Below are 19,239 nucleotides of genomic sequence, written 5' to 3' on the forward strand. Positions count from 1 at the left end.
GACATGTAGCATCCACACTGTGGATAAATTTTAACTTTTATTTATTTTGAGACTGAAATCATAAGATTGAGAACAATTTTGTGGAAATTCAGTGAAAAACCTAGGAATTATTTGACTATTGTTGTTTTAAATAATGGTAAAGTGTGCAAAAGGTCTAAGGTTTAGAAAAATACTTCAACAGGCAATGTTGTCTAGTTCATAGAGATGCATTATATGATCCCAATATCTTGTGGATATGTTTGAAATAAAATGACTTAGATGATAAGTGTTTAAAAATATAAGTAGCTCTGTCTAGTAGTCAAGTCATATGAAACTTGAACATGCCTGAACATATAATTCTAGTTTTGTGTGGATTAGCCAATTGAAAGCCCGTCAAATGTGTGCTGAAAGTTGATTGGCCAATGGTACTCATCATTTTGTAGATATGATTGATTATTTATTGGTAGATGGTTTGAAGTGCAAGATTGGAAATTGGTAGCAGATGTAGATTTTTTAAAATGCATACAGGGGACAAGGTGCATTGTGCAAAGGCAGGTTTTGCACCAGGGCCTGATGTAGTCCCATATCACCTATATAAAAGTACATCTGAAGTATGACATTTTTATGGAAGATGATGGTTGCAGTTTGGAAGAAAGGGATTATCCCAAAAGAGTGAAGGTCCGGGGTATTCTTATACCAAAGTGAAGGATGCTGTAGGTATTGAGCAAGATTGGCCTACAAGCCTTCATAGTGTGGAGAGTAAGATTTTCTTTAGTGTGATCACATGGAAACTGGTGGCATATTTGAATGTGAATAACTGATACATCCAGTGCCAAAGAATCAGGGATTTTGAGTTTTGCAGGTTATTTGGAGCATGGTAGTATGATTTGGCATCATACAGCAAAGAACGATGGTAGGGACACACATGTGGTTTTCCTGGATGTGGCTAATGCATTTGTTTCAGTACCACACATTCTCTTATGGAAGAAGCCATTTGGGTTCCATTTCACCACTGGCATCTATGATGGCAATGGAAGAAATAATTAGGGCTTCTATGTGAGCGGGGAAAGGCTGCAGGTAACTGGTCCATCCGTTCAAGGCATACATGGATGACCTGATAACTACTAAGTGATGTACCTGGCAGTTGCTAGAGAAGATAAATGATAATCTTCATGTTTGTTAACTGTGAAAGGAAAATGTATGCCTGATACCTTCTGTACTAGTTAAGAGTTTAGGTAGATGTGATAATGCTGTATTAAATGACAAAGAAGTAGTTATGGAGCTGAAGAAGAAAAAGTGTCATTTTTACCAGGTAAATTAAATTGGGTTGCATCCAGTTTGGTTTGTTGCCTTGTATTGGATGGCCACTGACCGTTTATGAGGCTGCGATCACCAAAGTAGAGAGACTGGAGTGGATTATGATCAAAGCTATAAGGAAGTAGCTGGGGGTACCACTTTGTTTAAGTAGTGTGGCATGGTATGGGAGTGGGGTGCTGGAGCCACCGCTGACAAGATTAGTTGAGGAATTGTGCTAAAGTAAATCACAAGTTGATTTTGTTAGGGTCTCCTAGTAATAAAAGCGGCTGCACCAGTTACAAAATCAGGGAGTAAGTGCAATCCATGAGTGGCATAGCAGTTAGTTGAGAGCACACTGGAGCACAAAGATGTGGTAGGCAGGTAGGTGAAAAGCAGAAGAGCAGTGTTTGGGACAGGCGATTTCACGGAAGGTGAAGCACGAAGGGCAACAGCGATAGGGAAAGCAGGAACAATAACTTAGAGAAGCAGAAAATCACCTGGTGAGACTTGTGGGTAATGGTTATGAGTCACATTAAATTTTTATTTGGAGACAGACAGACAAACAGACATATAGATAGAAGTACACAGAAAACATAGGTCCCATTTTGCACTGCTTTAACTATGCTGAGGTTGGATATGGTGATGTACTCTGAAAGTAAGCAGACTTATTTTATAGAGTTAACAATTTCATTTGAGGATGCAGTGGATGAGGCTTTTGACAGGAAGTAGCTGAAATGGGCAGTTTTGGTGACTGAGGTGAGAGACGAGGTGAGAGACTGAGGTGGGTGGCAGGTGTATGTCTGCCACATTCTTGCTTAAAGATTTTGAGGCACGAGGTTTGAGAGGCAGGAAATTAAGGGTAGCAAGGAAGGAATTATCTGAAGTAGCTGAAAGGGGTAGTCAGTTGCTGTGGACATGGAAAGCACAAGTTAGTTGGGGAAATGTATTTTAAAAATGGAATGGCCAAGGTATTTAGTGTCTTAGGTATGTGGAGGACTGGGCAGGTGTGTGGATTGTTGTGTCATGTCTAGAACGGTAGATCCAGATGGAGCTGGTGGCACTGAGCATGCATTAATGGTGCCAGTGGGGCTGGGTGAGGACTTAGTTACTCAGGACGCCAAAATGGATTTTATGGGTTAGGCAGTGATTGGCTGCATGGGGCAGCACACTCTGTGTGTGCTGTGGGTGTAAGAACCAGTGGCACTGATGCAGGCATTAACGGTGTCATTAACAGGGCTGGGTATGGCCTTAGTCACTAGGGTGGCCAATGTGGGTTTACATATAAAGACATTTTTGTACATGGTTGGTTTAAAACCAAGTGCGGAAGGGGGTGGGTCTGGGTTGTCAGACATCACTGTGAGCCTTCTGGAGGTGTCATGTCATTCAGTGAAACACAGATGAAGGGAGGATCCTACATGATCCCAGTGAAGAGCTCAAGAGGTTGAGATGTCTAGTATGAAGTGAGAGGGCTGGGCACTATTATGACACAGGATATTTGACATCTTTTCCTGGGTATAAATAGAACTATGTATCAAGTTTCACATTAGTCATATAACGTAAATGAGTGTGACCGTTTCTTAGATGCTATAGCCCCAACTAGTGATCCAGGTATGCCAAAATTGCCCTGCCCCAGAGCCATTTGGGATGCCCACCTGTGAAGTTTGATGTCATTCCAACAAAATGCTCATGACTTGGAGCTATATTTTGTACAGTATCGGTATATTAATTTTCACATTAATTTGATAATAATCATTATTAAAGACTCATGAATATCTGGGGGCCAGATTTGTATAAGTCTGTTCAAAGACCTAGGAGTAGTTTGCATTCGAATATGACTGTGATTTTGCATAATATGTAAATGGTTTCAAAATCATTTGTGGGCAGAATTTAAGGTTTCTTGAAATTTTAAGGTTTGCTTTTTTGTAGACTGGAAGACTAGTAATCACTGTAAAAAGCAATTTTGTCTGTATGACATAGGAGTTATGGACTGGAAGTTATGGACTCGGTGTGCTAACGCAGCTATGGTGTGATTGGACTGGAATCATGCGCCTGAGCAGCAGGAGGGACTAGTACCTCTGAACCAACATTTCATGTCTGTAGGACTTTTAGTCTCATCTGGCTGATTCGTTTCAGCAAGGAATTGGAATAATTAGGAAAAATACAATAGGGTTCCAGTTCCTACAGTGCTTGGATCCCAAACAACTGCTGTTAATGTGGACAATAACAAAATAAGCCACAATCGTGGAAAGGGTACATTAGTCTACAATATGCTAACTCAGCTGGACAAAAAAAAAAAGCAGTGAAGCAAAGATTTAAATGTTTAACTTAGATTGTATTCAAGTAAAAATACTCACACTTAAAATAATCCTAATGTACAAATTTCAAAATAAATAAATAAATAAATAAGTAAGTAGTGTATCTAAAGCACATTTAATTACACCCATTCAACCACTGATAAGTAATTACATTTGGAATGTAAAATAGCAAAGGCCCCAAGTTAAATTTGGAAAAGTGCTACTGCCTCTACCTACTATAAATCAAACTTCATTATTTTATTAAATCCTTTGAAAGCTTAATGTCTCTTTTAGAACACAAATAGTACCACAATCCATTTTACAAATAAGCATTCTGAACAGATTACAAAAGCATAAATTCTATATACTTTGCAACTGTATTATTCTCCCAACTCTAGCTCAAAGAAACTTTGTGCGTGTGTTGTGAGGATGTGATGGTGTTTGTGAATATTAGACAGCGAGATACTCATAGATAGTCCCCTAATCAGAAGCGAATGTTCCTTGAAGCTGAAACCTCTACTTTTAACTATCCACCCAACTGGCACATTAGAGGTTAAAACAAATGCTGCCACAACAATTTCTTTATAACTAAATATTGCTACCCAGCAGATGAACCACTGTTAAAAACACCTGTGTGCAAATTTCAATGTCTACAGTAAGAGTAATGTAATCATAATGACTATAATGTAAATCAGAGACATAAGAAATACTTTTAAGCACTTGGTCTTTTGGCACAGTGATTGCGTCTCACGATGTCCGCACATGTCCTCCCTCCCTTCTGTTCTCTCCCTTTGCTCTCACTCGGTCTTCCAGACCTTGTTGAGGACCTTCACCACCTCTTCGTAGATAATGAAGACAATAGCTACATCCAAACATACACGGCCCAGTCGGGGAATGGTGCCCTTGTAGAACCTGAATGTGAGCAAGGCACAGAGTTAGCTCACTTCGGAACTACAGTCGAGAACCTTTGTGACTTCCATTTTAGATTTTAAAGCACTGACTGCAGAAGAGCTTGTATAACAGCACATCTACTAAACAAGTTTACAAGTTAGTATGGTCTCTGCTTGTGAACGCAAGCCTGGAGCCATCACAGACATGGTGCGCATTTACGCACGTGCTCTCTCGCACCCTCTTGTTATCTTTTTGTATTGTTAGTACTGTATAACACATCCAGTTCTTTGTTTATACTCACACAATTAAACCCCATATGATATCAGACTTTGATTTACCTTTAGTCATAATTAAAATGTTTTATAGCACTTTGCCAAACATTTCACGTAAACATTTAAATACAGACAAAATCACGCACAAGACACACATGCCCTCATCCACACACACACACACACACACACACACACACACACACACACACACACACACACGCACGCACGCGCACGCACGCACGCGCACGCGCGCACACTTACGCAGTTGGTCCCTCATGTTTCATGATCTGCACAGCACAGTCCAGTGTACTTTTGTACTTGTGAGCCTCCAGACTCTGAGAGAAACATACACATCATCTTGAACAGTAGTCAGATGAAATGAAGAAACAACACTGACTGCAGGTCACAGCTCCCTGCATGCAGCACCTGTGATAAGCGCTTGCCTGCATTCTGGTCTTGATGACATCTAAAGGGGTGTTTCCAAACACGCTAGCAGCACCCGCTCCTGCGCCAAATAGGCCTGTCACTATTGGGTTCATGGGCTTGCTGGGGTCGTTACCTAGGTAACGCAAAGTAGAAGTTGGATGAAGTAATGGCAATAACAGAGTAACATTTAAAATGTTCAGATCATGTGACTTTTTCGTTAGCTAATCCGTCAGAAAATCGACCGAAAGCAGCATTTCAAATTGCATTTGTACAACTGTAATTAATGTAATACCAAATTTTAGCACACATCCCCACATGTGTTCATGGATACAAACCTTTGTACCAGTTCTTCAGTGAGGTCATAACAAAGAACCGGATGGCCTGATTGGAGCCCTGCTTGAGAACAGTTGCTGTGATACCCTGATATGTTCCCCTGATCCCTGAGAGAGTAAGTGAGTGAAGTAGAGAGAGAGAGAGAGAGAGGGAAAAAGAAAGAGAGAGAGAGAGAGATTATGGGTTACCATGGAGATCGCAAGGACTCTAGACCCCGACTCATGAGAGATAATAATGTTAATTATTACGGTTTTTAAAAATTCAAAAACAGGTGAGCTGTTCCTTTTGAAATGGAATTTTACAGTATCTACAGAGAGCCACGCACTACCTCTTCTTACCAGCAGAGAGCACCGCAGCCCTAAAAAAAAAATGCAGCTTTCTGTACCTTGGGCTCGGATGATCTCTCGGACCCCATGGAAGAAGCCACGGTATTTGGGGTTGGCTGATGTCTGGTCATGGATGAATTTAACCTAGTAAAGGAAGGGAGAACAACTGAAGTTAAGGCTGCACAACTACTGGAACTGACCGAGCGATATTTCTTTTATTATGAAGGTATCTGCAGTTTCAGGTCCAGGCACCACGAGTTATCCAGCAATGGATGACTTGAGTCACCTTTCTGTAATCGTTTGATGTGCTAAAACAAAATTATTAACATGTACCAAACATGTTTAGGCTGTCTTATAAAATAGAAGGATACTTCTGAAAATCTGAAATATTTCATTTGCAATTTCAGATCTTATGGCAGACAAACAATACAGTTATCCTTGTGAAGTTGTATACTGTTAGTGTTAGAACATCTAAAATCACTGCGATGCCACTAACGAAGGGGTGAGACATCCCTTTGGCTTTTGCTCTGACCTTGATCGTCTCCATGGGGCAGACAACAAGCACCGCTTCCATGACCCCTGCCCCAAGGCCACATACAAAACCATGTGTTGCATCCAACCTCCCAGTCTCATCACGCATCTGATTACTGAGGATCTCAAACATGCCAAACCTACAAAGAGAGAGAGAGAGAGCACTTTATCAACATTAGTCGGTCATTATCAGTCTAAATAAATTCTAAATCATTTCCCCATCAGACTCATAGAATGAGTCTAGTTGAGTCAGCCTAAAAGAAGCACAGCAATGCATTTCCATTGGAATTAGAGATTTCACTCCTCCCATAATCTATCACTCAAGCGCTACTGCTGATGCACACAAACACAAAGACAAACAGAAACAGAAACAGAAACACAAACACAGATGAGCGCACACACGCACCTCTCCCTGCCTGCCAGACAGAGTGAGCCTGCAGCCCTGTCGAATATTTACCACCTGCCAAGAAGACACAGTCCTCTGTAAGCAGCTGGTATCGATGGTAACCCAGGCAACCGCTGGCAAGGAGAGCACTGGTAACTAACAGCAGGATCCAGGAACTTAAGGAGAGTTTTTTTTTTTATCTATCTATTTTGTCCACTTTGCCTCATCAATGAGAAAGAAAAGCTGGAGGACGCCCAGGCAGAGACTGAGCTATTAATAGCTCTGAATTGAGTTGTGGACTTGGGGGGGGGGGGGGGGGGGAGGATGTTACACCCAAGAATCAAGCACTCATGCAAACGGCCGCCTGTCTGATGTGCGTCTCCTTACTGCCATCATGTCCACGCCGAGGCGCACGCATACCCACCTTAAATCGCTCCATATCTCGCTCTGCTGCTCACCCAGTTATTCCCCATCTGTGTGTTGCTGTCTGTTTCTCTCCCTCATGTGCTCTCTCTCTCTCTCTACTGGGCCATTTATCCTTTGCTTTATTAGATTTCAACAGCTCTTTGACAGGACAAGCACAAGAACTCAGAAAAGGAATCTGTCCTTGTCCATCACTCTGTGTCTCTCATTCTCTTCCACACTGTCTATCTGACAAACACATTATTCATACCGGGCTGCAAAACATGATTAAAAAAAAAACAGATGCCTCCTCTGCCCTCCTTTGTGTCGTTTGCCCGAGCGTGGGATCGAATCCAGTCGGACTGAACATAATGAACAGTGATTGTCTCTGTAATCCCATGAAAGCCCAACAGGAACAAAATTAAAAACAGGTGCTTCTGCATTTTTGACAAATTAATGGGATAAAAGAGGGAAGGTTTGATCAAAACAGGGTGGGACAGGATGTGACATCAGTAGCACCACTCTTAGATGAGTCACGGTTCCATTTGTCTTCATAGGCAGGGCCTAATGACACTGGCTCCATTAGTGGGGTATCCGCAAGGTCGATCCATCTTGTTCTCTCCCCCTCCCCCTCTCCCCCTCTCCCTCTCTCTCTCCATCTTGGTGCAAGCCCAATCAGCTAATGAAAACAGGAGGAGAGGAGTACAGAGCTGAGGGAGGATTCAGAGCCAATCAATCAGAATACGGTAAAAGGGGGAGGGAGTGAAGGGACAGAACAGCCGAACCCTCGCAGAGGCTTTCGCAGAAGGCATCTTTCACTTCACCTACATGCAACCACACTGGAGCAACCTCAACTTGTAGGGCAGGTTTCAAGTTTCAAGTTATAGCAGTTCATACCTGTGCAATTAACATCACGGTCATCTTAGTTAAGCAACTTACATTAAACCGGGGGGGGGGAGGGGTGCACGTGAGTGCATGCATGTGTGTGTGTGTGTGTGTGTGTGTGTGTGTGTGTGTGTGTGTGTGGGTGTCTGTGTCAGATATGTGTGTGTGTGTGTGTGTGTGTGTGTGTGTGTGTGTGTGTGTCAGATATGCACTGCTGAACCTGCCTGTTTATCCTGTGCTGTCAATCAGAGCAACATTCCCTGCTACTCTGTGGCTTAGTGGCACTTAGAAAGGCAACACTTCTGACTTCTTCACACACACACACACACACAACCCTTTGGGGGAGCTGAATGTCCAAAACTGTCATAAATGTGAAAAGGGCTTGTGTGTTTGTATTGACGAAAGAGCGTGAGTATGTGTGTGTGTGTTTGAGAGAGAGCGTGTGTGTGCGCGCATGTTTGTGTTTTTGGGTTTCAGCTGGCCTTTGCTCCATGAACAAAAACAAGCTGCATAATAAATGTCAAGTCTCTAAAAAAGAAATGTCACTAAAGCAGTCACTCTGAAATGAAAATAAAATGCATAATATTTGTGTATGTGGGCGGGTGCACGCATGCGCACACTGACCTAACTGCTGATTTAGGTATAGAGCCATATAGTAGAGAGCTGAGGCCCCGGTACAAGCCTTTCACTCCATGTCCCTGAACTGTCTGTGTCACGCAGTCCGCTGTAGACAAAACATGAAAGAGTCAGAGCAGTACTTAGGGAAACAAATAGTGAGCAACGCTAGACCAGCATCTACACAACCTGCAAAGTCATATATTAACTCTCTCTGCTTGGGACAACGCATCATTAATTCGAAGCAAACATGATTTAGATGTTTTGTGGCAGGCGAATGGCAGCAGCCTGTTAAAGCTGACAGAAGGCTTATTAAAATCTTCTCAGAGTTTTAGCCAAGAATGTGGGCAGACATGTGAAGAAAGAGAAGGGGGGAGATTGAGTTTGTTTACCTCGCGCGAGAGGGGCAGAAAGCTAGAACACATTATGGGCGGGAGAGTCCTGCTAATTAACTCCGAAGAGGATCTCCTTGCTGTGTGGGTGTGTGTGGGTGTGTGTATGTGTGTGTGAGAGAGAGAGAGAGACAGACACACACACAGAGTATGTGAGTGAGTGTGGGCACATGTATGTATGCATGTGTGTATAAGTATATAAGTCTGCATGTGATTGTGGGTGTGTTTGCTCGTCTCCTGTTTGCACATACTCACCGATGCCTCTGTAGCGAGGTGGATTGGCTTTCTCGTCTAACTGAAGCTGCGTTTTTACATACTCTGTTGGGAAGGTGATACAGATCTCGATGCCCCCTGCGATTGCACCTAGCAGCAGAGAAAATGACAAGTGTGGTCATCCTTCCTGCTCACCTCAAACTTCACTAGTTTCCTAGAGAAATTGAGAAATCCTTGAAGCACCCTCCCATATTAGTACATCGGACTATTACTGCAGCCTCGATGCTCAGCATGAATCATTAGCACACACGCAAAGTAGTCCCGGAGGGACAACCCAGACTGCCACAGGGCTTATTTCATGGTTTCTCTAACAGGTTGAGAGAAGTCACACTATGGAACTCATAAGGGAGAACCGAACTGTGAAAGCTCACCGGCACAAAGAGGAAAAAAATCATCACATCATTTTTAACTGCTGAAATGTGTGTAAATGGAATAGGCTGGTACAATATTACTAAAAGACCATTCTTCTCTTTCTTACACACACACACATGCCCCCCACCCCGACACCAAACATATTACATGCCCCGAAGTCCATTTTCACGTGACTGGAACAGACTAAAAAGAGAATGAAATGATGTGAATGGCAGTGTAGTTAATGCTTCAGTTCACAGCTTTGCTCACGGGAAGAATGCTCCATCCATCAAACGACTCAGAATACATTTCTCTTCCAATATCCATCATGCTCTGTGCTTGGACTCATGGCCCATCACTGTCTAACACAATGTTACCTGTTAGTCTCCAAGCATTTTCTCTGGTAAACAAAAGGTTGACAAATTATAAATGGCTGTTGTAAGAAGGCTGCTCCAAGTAAATGTCCTTACACACACACACACACACACACACACACACACACACACACAAAGTGTTCAATCTATCAGGCTGCATAGTGCTGTACAGGAAATTACTTCTGGCCAATTTGGTCAGTACGTCCATAAATCAGACCTAAAGCTTTTACATTCTTGTTGGCACACAGCTTTATGTATATGTGTGTGTGCATATGTATACTCAACAAAAAATCTGGAGCAGTACAACACCTGATAGAATGGCATTTAATATGATTCATTAGCAAATGAAGAAAAAACTTTTTCCATCAGCTGCAAAATATCATGCAGGCTACTACTGAAACACAGTACTTTCCTTTGTACCATACTACATTAAAATAGGCACAAATGATCTATCGTCATGCGTGACACAAAGCACAAACACACACACACAGCAAACTTCATACACATGGCAGTGATTAGCATCTGTTTCTTTCTTATACAAATAGGAAGAACAACCAACAGGGTCAAATGGGCCCAGAATGGGGCTGTGTTATATCTTTAAAAAAGAACACATGATTTTGAAAAAAATATCATTCACCATTACTCACTAAAAGTGCTTTTAAAAGCTCAAGCAGTAGATGAATAATTTGTTTCATCTTTCATAGAAAGGAAACATTAAAGTTTAGCAATAAAGCATGTCTGACATTGTAGGAGCTTGATGTAGAGATGGGGCACTAGGGTGACTGATATCCAAGTAAACCAGTGAGGACAATTTAAAAGTGATGCAGCATACATCAAAATAAGTTACTTACGCATGAGGGTCATTTCAACAGTAATGACAGATAAAGCTATAAATATAAAAAAAAAATAATACACACACCCACCCACACATATGCACACCCTTAAACACCGAAATGAAACTACCTTCTATTTTGGTCCCCTTTTATTACATAAAATTGTAGTGATCTCGACAACACCCCCAGTGTGCCAGAAAGAGCCAATGCTGAAAAAAAAAAAAAAAGATGGCAGTGAATTACTGGGACACATTAAAACTCACAGGCCACATAAAGAAAAGGTAAAGATATGGTCAGAGGGACAAGCAGACAGGATGCGGACTGTGTGAGTGTACTGGCTGATGGCAGCGCTGCACCAGCGGAGAGGAGCATGAGCACCAGTGTAGCCGAGTGGCACTGGAACCTACGAGGGCTGTGACCAGACACTCTTCGTGACGAGACCTCAGCTGCCGATGGGAGACGAGCACTCACCGAGCTTAATTGCAGCCTCCCGGCGGCATAGAGGGAGACACAGTGAGGAAGAAAGAGAGAAAGACAGCGATAGAGACAGAGAGATGAAAAGGGCAACAGTCCACGCACACCCACGCACGCGTGCGCCCACGCACGCACGCACACACACACACACACACACCTCATGAAGCAATAAGATACTCATGTGTAAGAGACATAAAATAGAAGAAGAATGACATTAGAAAGATCGCCCTCGAGGCTAAGAGAACTGCATATTAATAGTACTTATGTGGTAACCACACATGGGTTTGCCAAGATGACCCACATATATCACAAACCAACACACACAAAGTACACCCTACTAAACTGTCACAGTGAGCAAGCCTACCCATGACACAACAGAATCTGTGTCCTTCTATAAATCCCTAGCCCTTGTCTAAACTTCATGTCCCATCATTTCCTGTGTGTGATGGGTCTGTTGTGCATGCCAAAAAGCTGGTTTCTCTAGTGGGCCACTGGGTGGGGCAGTGCAGATGGTTAGTTGGGTTCTAGAGAGAAAGCAAATGCCAACAAAAGGAACCTTAGGCAGATGAGCCATGCCATCATACACACACTCATTCACATCTCGACCCTAATTTTGGTCACTACATAGTAAAAAACTAACTGTCTTTAAAGTAAAAGATAGCAGAAGCAGTATTGGGTGCTCTACACTCTACACTGTGTGCTAGACAGGAAGATTTCAAGCACACTAAAAGGGTAACCCAGCAATGTCTGAAAGTAGGTCTCATGCAGAAATAGTCCAGTGAGATTTTGTAAACAATGAACTTTGCCACTGTGTCTGTAACTATCTGAACAGACGTCAAGGCCTGAAAGATGTATTTGGAAAAAAAATCATTTTTAAATCATGATATCTCTACACATTCCTTTGTTAGATCATCTGACAGTTGTATTGTAGCATTCTTAACTAAGCACTCCGCCCAAGAGCATCTTACCTGTCTACAGACTATGGTAATTTGCACATTAATGTGACTAATGTAGTCCCTACTCCCTGTCAACAGTGTTTAATAAGGGCGCAAGACTAAAGGAATGGGTTCGGCTAGCTAATATATATGGTTTCTGTGGTGAAAGCAAGTGTTGTTTGTCCTACTCTCAGTCTAGTTTCCATGTAGTTAAACATACTGCCGCATTTGCCACTTGAAATTGTATAGGGTGACTATATGATGCAAGAAAGGGTTTTCATGAAGAAAATAACACAGTAGACATTAAAGTGGTCATTTCAGATAGCAGGTGAACCTTTTAACAGCTTTATTGGGGTGTCAGGGTGGTGGAACTGGAAGAGAATAGAAAGGTAAGAGTGGGACAGGGGGAAGAAGGTAGAGTATTGATTAATAATTTATGACCATGTGAGAATTTGTGAATATTTTTCTTTCTTTTGATCTCACAGCGATCTAGTGGAAATAGCTCAGTTATTTACAACTACATTAAAGATATGCAATGGATTAAAATATGAAAATTAAAAAGCTAAATAAGCAATGAAAGTGATTGCTCTCAAGATCAATCTTAGCACTCCGATTTTTTTATGTCCATCCAGCAAGACTGTACTGATAACTGGTCAACTACTAGCTACTCCTAAGGTGTATTAAACATAAGCCTATTTTTCTTAGCATTCTGCATAGCAAAACAACTAATCATCAAAGCATCTTACAGAGGAGTCTTACACCATCTTCCAACAGAGGTTCAAATCAACACGCCTGCAGTGGGATATTGATTAGGCAGCAAAATACCTTTGATTAGGTTGTGATGAAGTATGACTCTGCTCTTCTGTGAAGAACGCTAGTAATAAAAGGTGTTATTTTGCATCGGCAGGCAGACCAATTCAAATGCAGTGCAAGTTCTCTCAAGCTTTCTTCGTTAATACTGGTTATCCCTTGTCACCGTCGCCGCTGGCTTAGTGACCCCATTCATTTGTGTCAACGCGTGTTTGACTTAAATTTGATTTGACTTGATAATCAGGCAGCAAAATAGCATACAGGTATGCAGTTGCTGGCTGCACATTGTGGATTCAGGATCTCATGCTGTCAGTGCAAAAAGAGTAAATAGTAGCCATCATATAGTTCACCGCTGAGAGTTTCCGGTTAAGTTTCCTGAAAGCGTTCATTCATTCATTCAGAGCACTTGCAGGGAACGCCTCTGCTAACAGCACGAAATGGAAAGCAGAAAGTAAACTGCACTTCGCCGAGGCTGCCCGTTCTCATCTCTGAGCGACTTGTCCAAGTTTCGATGCAAGTATACTGAAATTTTAATTGAAAAATAAAATGGCGCTCTAAACTGAAAACCAACGAAACAACTTCGGGAAAGCATGCCTGCATCTTCATAAATAATTTCAACTATCCAAAAAGTAAAACCTACCTGCTAGGATCGCTTTGCCAGGATGCGTGAGTTTGGCTTTTTCGCCGGTTGCTGCCGCTGCTACGCGGGGTCTCTGAGACGGACCGAGGCGTGTGGGCTGCTCAGACATTTTCTGACAAAAACTGGCTAAACTGTTGCGATAGTTGTTACAACGGCCTTTTCAAAGTGGCTACTTAATGAAACGCCAAGCGTAAACGATGCCTGGCGGAGCTGTAATGTACCAGCGCTGTTCTATGTATGGATTTAGTAACTTAGTCCTGCCTCCGACACACAGCGGATGATCGGGCAGTTGACAGGCGAGGCTGGGTCAGCCTATCACGCCGAAGACTCCGCCACGGGCCGCGCTGGGTTCCGCCCGTGTAGCCCCATACAGAGACAGGGCGGGGCGCTTGATTTCTCCGGTTCTTTTCTGTCTACACCGGAGTCGGCGTCACATCCTTGTCATGGAGAAACTCGTTTTAAGGTGGAACGTTAAAACTTAATCACTTTACGGATGCAGGAAACTGCTTTAGATACGCGTTGGGCTTCTTTACATTTAAGTTTACAAATTTTGTTTATTACCGGATATGAAGAAGAGTCATCGAGACACTACCCGCTTCCCCTTAATCAAACGACTTCAAATGGGCTATCCTTTAAAAAAATTTTAAAGTTAGTGCTAAATGTTTTTGTTTTAGCCATGAAAATATTCTACAGTCAGGCATTTGTAGGCCTGTAAACCTAACAGGAAGCAGGAAGCAGTGCCTTTTTAATTACCCAAGACTGTTTTCACATCTGGAAGACCAAGTTGTCCTTTGCTCTTATAACATTACATAACAAAATACTTTTATAAATTATGTAATTGTCATTATTACTTTGTAAGTATACGGAAATATGCATTGACAGTACAAGAAAGACGGGGTGCTCAGCTCATTCGTAGGTAAATGAATATGGCATATCTGGGATTTACAGGGTTACCACGACAAACAGGTTTGGGTTTTGAGATTTTAAAAAAGAACACAATCCATTATATTGTAATTAGTATGTGTAAACTTTTATTTTTTTTTATCTGCGTGCTTGGCGCCTTAAGTAAGCAGCCGTCACACGCATACACCCATTTTTCCTCATAGCAAGTTCATAACACTCCAGAGACACTACCACGCCTGCAAAGCCTAGCAACCAAAACAGGTTTGCCAGACCCTCATGTTTTTGTATTTTATCTTTTCCTAAAAAATCTTTTTTTTCCCTTCCACTACATTACACTACAGACATTGCTTATGGCTTGCAGGAACACTGAACATAAACCCATTGAAGAGCATCATAAATTATGCATAACTCGTAACTAACAAGAACCTGCAAAGATATATTTACTTTGTGTTGTATTTCTTGCCCTGAATGTGGTGTAAATCCCTAAATCTACAACATACAAGTAAAAGCTGTGAACTACAGACATGCCATGTGAAATTCACCATAATGAATGCTCTTCAAAAGCAGCCTGGTACAAAGATCAAGACATTATCTTGTGAGTATCATGTTGAAGAGACAGGGAACAGAACGCTACAATGCTCTTCGTAAAACTCACCCTCATCTGTGCACTACTTTACTCTTCCAGACATACTTCTCACAATTAATCTAGTATCTCTATGAATGTAAACAAAAAAATGTAATACTGCTGAATATGAAAATGAGAAGAACTGAGAAATGAGCTCATACCAGACATAAATCACTAGTGTCTACTGAATGACAGTGTATATATATTCACTGAAACATTTATTCATGTGAGACAGTCTGGTTGGTACAGTGCTAATTTTGAGGTGTTTTAGTACCTATATTCTTCCTTTTGCCATCAATGCTACATGTCTATAAAACTATTAAAAATATAAAATCTTACACACAGCTAGGTTTGCTTCATTAGTGAAGAATGAAACTCTATGGTTAAAGCACATTTAGCATGGCGTTTTGCTTGATTGTTTGCATTGTATTTTGTTGGTTTCAGTGTTTCCATCATGCTTGACTGGCCTCTGTTTCATAGGCATACGTTTCCCAGGGTTCCTAGAGTAGTGAGGGAGGTTAAAGGTTGTTTGGGGACCAGGGAGTTAAGACTGAAGGTTAAACCCATAGGCTGCTGTGGTGTATCCAGGGGTAGCATAGCCATAACTAGGGTATGCAACTTGGGGTGCTACTGGGGTCTGATTCGAAGTCAACATCAGCTGCTGACCTGCTTACAGACACACACACACACACACACACACACACACACACACACACACAAACAAATTATGAAGTGCAAATATACTCATTTACAGTGAACAATACAGCTCTTGACATCTGCATGTTCCTCAAGGAAATCAATAAAAAGATCAATACAGGTGATATCCCCCTTGGTCTCCTTGTCCACGTACCGTATACTATAGAGGTGGGTTCACTGCCTTCTTCTTCAGTGGTTCTCTTACTCTCAGCCTCTTCCAGTTTATCCACCTAAAACACACGGAGAAGTCACCATGCACCAAACACTCGAGGCATGGAAAAATGTATCCCACTGCTAACTGATCTCCTGTGCTATGCTAAGTCTTAAATGCCTCTCTAGCAGGGTGTTGATAAGGAGAGGACAACCAGGCTCAGAGGGTCCCACAGTGTGAGCCCATGCTGCAACAGGGTGCCATGTGGCATCCTGGGTCCAAAAAGTCCTAGCTGCTCCCCGACACACTAGTAATGCTTTCCCATACTTTTTCACCATCTTCCCACAGCAGTGGGACACATTTTGTCTCCAAATGTCTTATGTATGTTCTGCCTGAAAGCAGATCTCCAGAAATATGTGAAAAGATTTCACACCCTTATTCATGCAAGCAATCAAACTGTACATCACGCACTTCATGCCAAAGTGAAATGATATCTCAAACCCTCTTATCTGACCTGTTCCCAATAAAATGAAAACCCTAATGCTACAACAGACTACGAAAATGTAACATTTGCCATCTACAGGCAAATTTGGCATACTGCACCACAAGCAACCCTGAAAGCCTCCACCTTTGAGACATAAAAGATTAAGACCTGCAAACTGATCTTAAGAAGGAATGAGACTAAAATGACAATGCCATTTGTCAAGGGTGATCTGCTCTAATAGCTACATGTTTACAGTCACACAATCAAATGACAGTTCAGAATGGTTGCTATAGGAACAACCACAGCCAAAGTGTTTTTTCTTGGCTTTGGATAACAGAACCTACTCTTCTGCTCTAGACGTCACCAGGTCTGGATGAGACACCTAGGAAAACAGTGGATGTGGAGTTTGATGACACTAGATACTACATACACTTAACTGACAGTTTTTATAAACTCTATACACACAAACATAAACACACACATTTAGTACTCTCCAAGCCGTGCTACAGCTGTATTACAGTCCATCAAGCAGACTACAGTGTGACCTCTTAGAGGTGTGAGAGGTCAGTTAGTGCACTCTCTACATACTATACAGAGACAGAGTAAGTGAGACAGAATGGAAAGACTGAGAAATAGAAAAGGAGACAGAATAGACAGAAAAAGTAAAGAAAATAGCCAGAGACCTTCACCTGCCCAGCTAACTCATCCACCTGCAGAAGAGGGGAGACAGATATGGATCTATGATTCAATGAACCACCAAAGCACCCCATCTCTCAGTAAAAATGGCCCCTCTCAGTAAAACTTGGTAAGGCTCTTTGTGTGCATCCGAGTGTATGCATGTATACATGCGTTTGTGTACGCATGTGCTTGCGTGTGCGTGTGTATGCACGACCCACCTTGGTGAGGTATTCCCTCATCACCTGGGTGAAGAAAGGCATAGCGAGATCTAGCAGTCCATGCCTCCAGGCCAGCTCCAGCACCACGTCTGGAGCCAGCAGGTCATAGCAGGTGAAGAGGCAGGCAGCAAAGCACTCTCTCTGGCCTTCCTCCAGGAACCAGTGCAGCAGGGTCTGGGCCAGCTCACCATCCTTCGACTCTGCCGCGTACTGCATTGCGTCCTGACCCACGGAGACGGGGAGACAGGGAGATACAGAGGGAGACAGAAAGTGGAAACAAAAATATAGTTTCTGTGGATTATGTAATTGTTTGACTCCATGACTGTGAAACAATAACTGTGCAGTCTGGGCTGATGGGTTCATGATGTGGGCACTGATATCATTTTGGTTCATTTGGCTCTGTGTTCCATTACAAGCAGAACAGAAGACATGACTGAGGCTGAAATACTCATCTTTAATACTCATCTGTGTGTACAGAATGAATCATATGGGAATCATGCCCCATTTCTAAATGGATTTCATTATAGACACTTTTGTCAAACAATAATTACCTTTGATGACAATCTATTTTAATTGTAGGAGTTGAAAACTGTGCAGTGTGTGCATACTTTGTACAGTTTGTCTCTCTTGCAGAGCCGGATGCTTTGAGCCCAGCGCTGGTTAGTCTTGTAGAGGTAAGCGGCAATGCGCCTGAACTCGATCAGCTCATGCTGCTCCAGCCGCTGAGCCAGACTGATGGAGTCAAAGTTGTCGTAGGCGTCGATGGACGCGCGCAGGCCCTGCAGACAGCAGGCATGAGGCCAGTGGTGGGAAAGGCCACAAAAGTACACATTATACAAGCATCTATGCCTGCTGACAAAGTGTGTGTGTGTGTGTGTGTGTGTGTGTGTGTGTGTGTGTGTGTGTGTGTGTGTGTGTGTGTGTGTGTGTGTGTGTGTGTGTGTGTGTGTGTGTGTGTGTGTGTGTGTGTGTGTGTGTGTGTGTGTGTGTGTGTGTGTGTGTACCTGGAAGTCTTCCTCCACTGTCAGCAGGTCATTTAAGGCCTCATTCACTGCTCTGTTGTTGTGGCTCTGCACAGATCTCAGATACGGCTTAACCAACCTCAGCTGATTTTCCTAAAAAATGTTTTACAGTAGTTAGCATTGTGTGTGTGTACCTTTTATTATACTTTTTACATTTAGAAAAAAAGTGAATAAAAGATTTTTAAAAAAGTTCACACAAATGTTTTTTAAAGAGGGAATTCAGATTATTTCATTTTTGAGCACTTCTAAGTATTAACAATTTCAAGCGTTATCAATTAGTTACTTAAACAATTTATTAAAACTAATTCAAATAATTCCCAATCCCATCCCAACTATACTGAATGGCAAAATACACATTACACACACTTTACACAAACGCCTCATCAAAATTATGTTGTCAAGACTCTTTGAAAGAAACCTTCTATAATACAAGTTTTCTATAATGGCCATTTTCCCTCCTGTATTCATCCGCTGTATCGGGACTACTTTCAGGACATGTTAGCCTATTCGCTAAATTGCTTAAAAAAAAACGGCACTCCTAGAATGAGAGTATGGATGTGAGGTAGCGTCCGAGGTGGGTGGCTTTTGATTCCTTGTGCCATGTCAGTTTGAGCCATTCGCAGTGTTATATTGCTCATAGCCATAATTTAATAATAAACAACACCCTGCCACTTAATGGAAAGAATGAAAATGAACTCTCTTAGTGGAACAGTTTGTACTGCCTCAGCTGAAAACCATGAACCAC

At 42.1% G+C, this 19,239-nt stretch overlaps 2 protein-coding genes across 6 annotated transcripts in view; both read right to left on the reverse strand.

Annotated features, from left to right (window-relative positions):
* Window positions 1-1,789: 1,789 nt before the first annotated feature.
* si:dkey-178e17.1 (tricarboxylate transport protein B, mitochondrial) lies at window positions 1,790-14,461 on the reverse strand. The gene is made up of 9 exons (XM_027022136.3): window positions 13,718-14,461; window positions 9,283-9,390; window positions 8,645-8,744; window positions 6,350-6,488; window positions 5,877-5,961; window positions 5,494-5,598; window positions 5,176-5,291; window positions 4,994-5,067; window positions 1,790-4,481 (listed from the first exon to the last, which is right to left on the reverse strand). The coding sequence occupies exons 1-9, from the start codon at window positions 13,824-13,826 to the stop codon at window positions 4,367-4,369; spliced, it is 951 nt and encodes a 316-aa protein (XP_026877937.1). The 5' UTR covers window positions 13,827-14,461; the 3' UTR covers window positions 1,790-4,366.
* A 259-nt stretch (window positions 14,462-14,720) lies between these two features.
* Window positions 14,721-19,239, reverse strand: part of cltcl1 (clathrin, heavy chain-like 1) — a 33,273-nt gene continuing 28,754 nt past the window's right edge. Inside the window, exons 28-34 of one of the 5 annotated variants that reach the window (XM_081707928.1) lie at window positions 18,477-18,587; window positions 18,081-18,251; window positions 17,473-17,694; window positions 17,266-17,286; window positions 16,921-16,958; window positions 16,096-16,171; window positions 14,721-15,911 (exon numbers count right to left, since the gene is read on the reverse strand). In XM_081707928.1, the coding sequence (XP_081564054.1) occupies window positions 16,102-16,171; window positions 16,921-16,958; window positions 17,266-17,286; window positions 17,473-17,694; window positions 18,081-18,251; window positions 18,477-18,587 (633 nt within the window). In that variant the 3' untranslated portion in view covers window positions 14,721-15,911; window positions 16,096-16,101. Of the gene's footprint in view, window positions 15,912-16,095; window positions 16,172-16,920; window positions 16,959-17,259; window positions 17,287-17,472; window positions 17,695-18,080; window positions 18,252-18,476; window positions 18,588-19,239 lie in introns of all 5 variants that reach the window. The other 4 variants (XM_081707927.1, XM_081707926.1, XM_027022162.3 and 1 more) reach the window with 4 other exon arrangements.

This window comes from Electrophorus electricus, chromosome 25, assembly GCF_041902795.1.
Source record: "Electrophorus electricus isolate QZ-2024a chromosome 25, ASM4190279v1, whole genome shotgun sequence".
Lineage (NCBI taxonomy): Eukaryota > Metazoa > Chordata > Actinopteri > Gymnotiformes > Gymnotidae > Electrophorus > Electrophorus electricus.

Excerpts from the sequence above, each read along its gene's own strand:
- si:dkey-178e17.1 (XM_027022136.3), bottom strand. The coding sequence starts at position 13,826 with ATGTCTGAGCAGCCCACACGCCTCGGTCCGTCTCAGAGACCCCGCGTA. Across the intron at positions 5,068-5,175 it reads TCATCAAGACCAGAATGCAG|AGTCTGGAGGCTCACAAGTA; the intron begins GCAAGCGCTTAT and ends TGTTTCTCTCAG. Across the intron at positions 4,482-4,993 it reads AAACATGAGGGACCAACTGC|GTTCTACAAGGGCACCATTC; the intron begins GTAAGTGTGCGC and ends GCTCACATTCAG.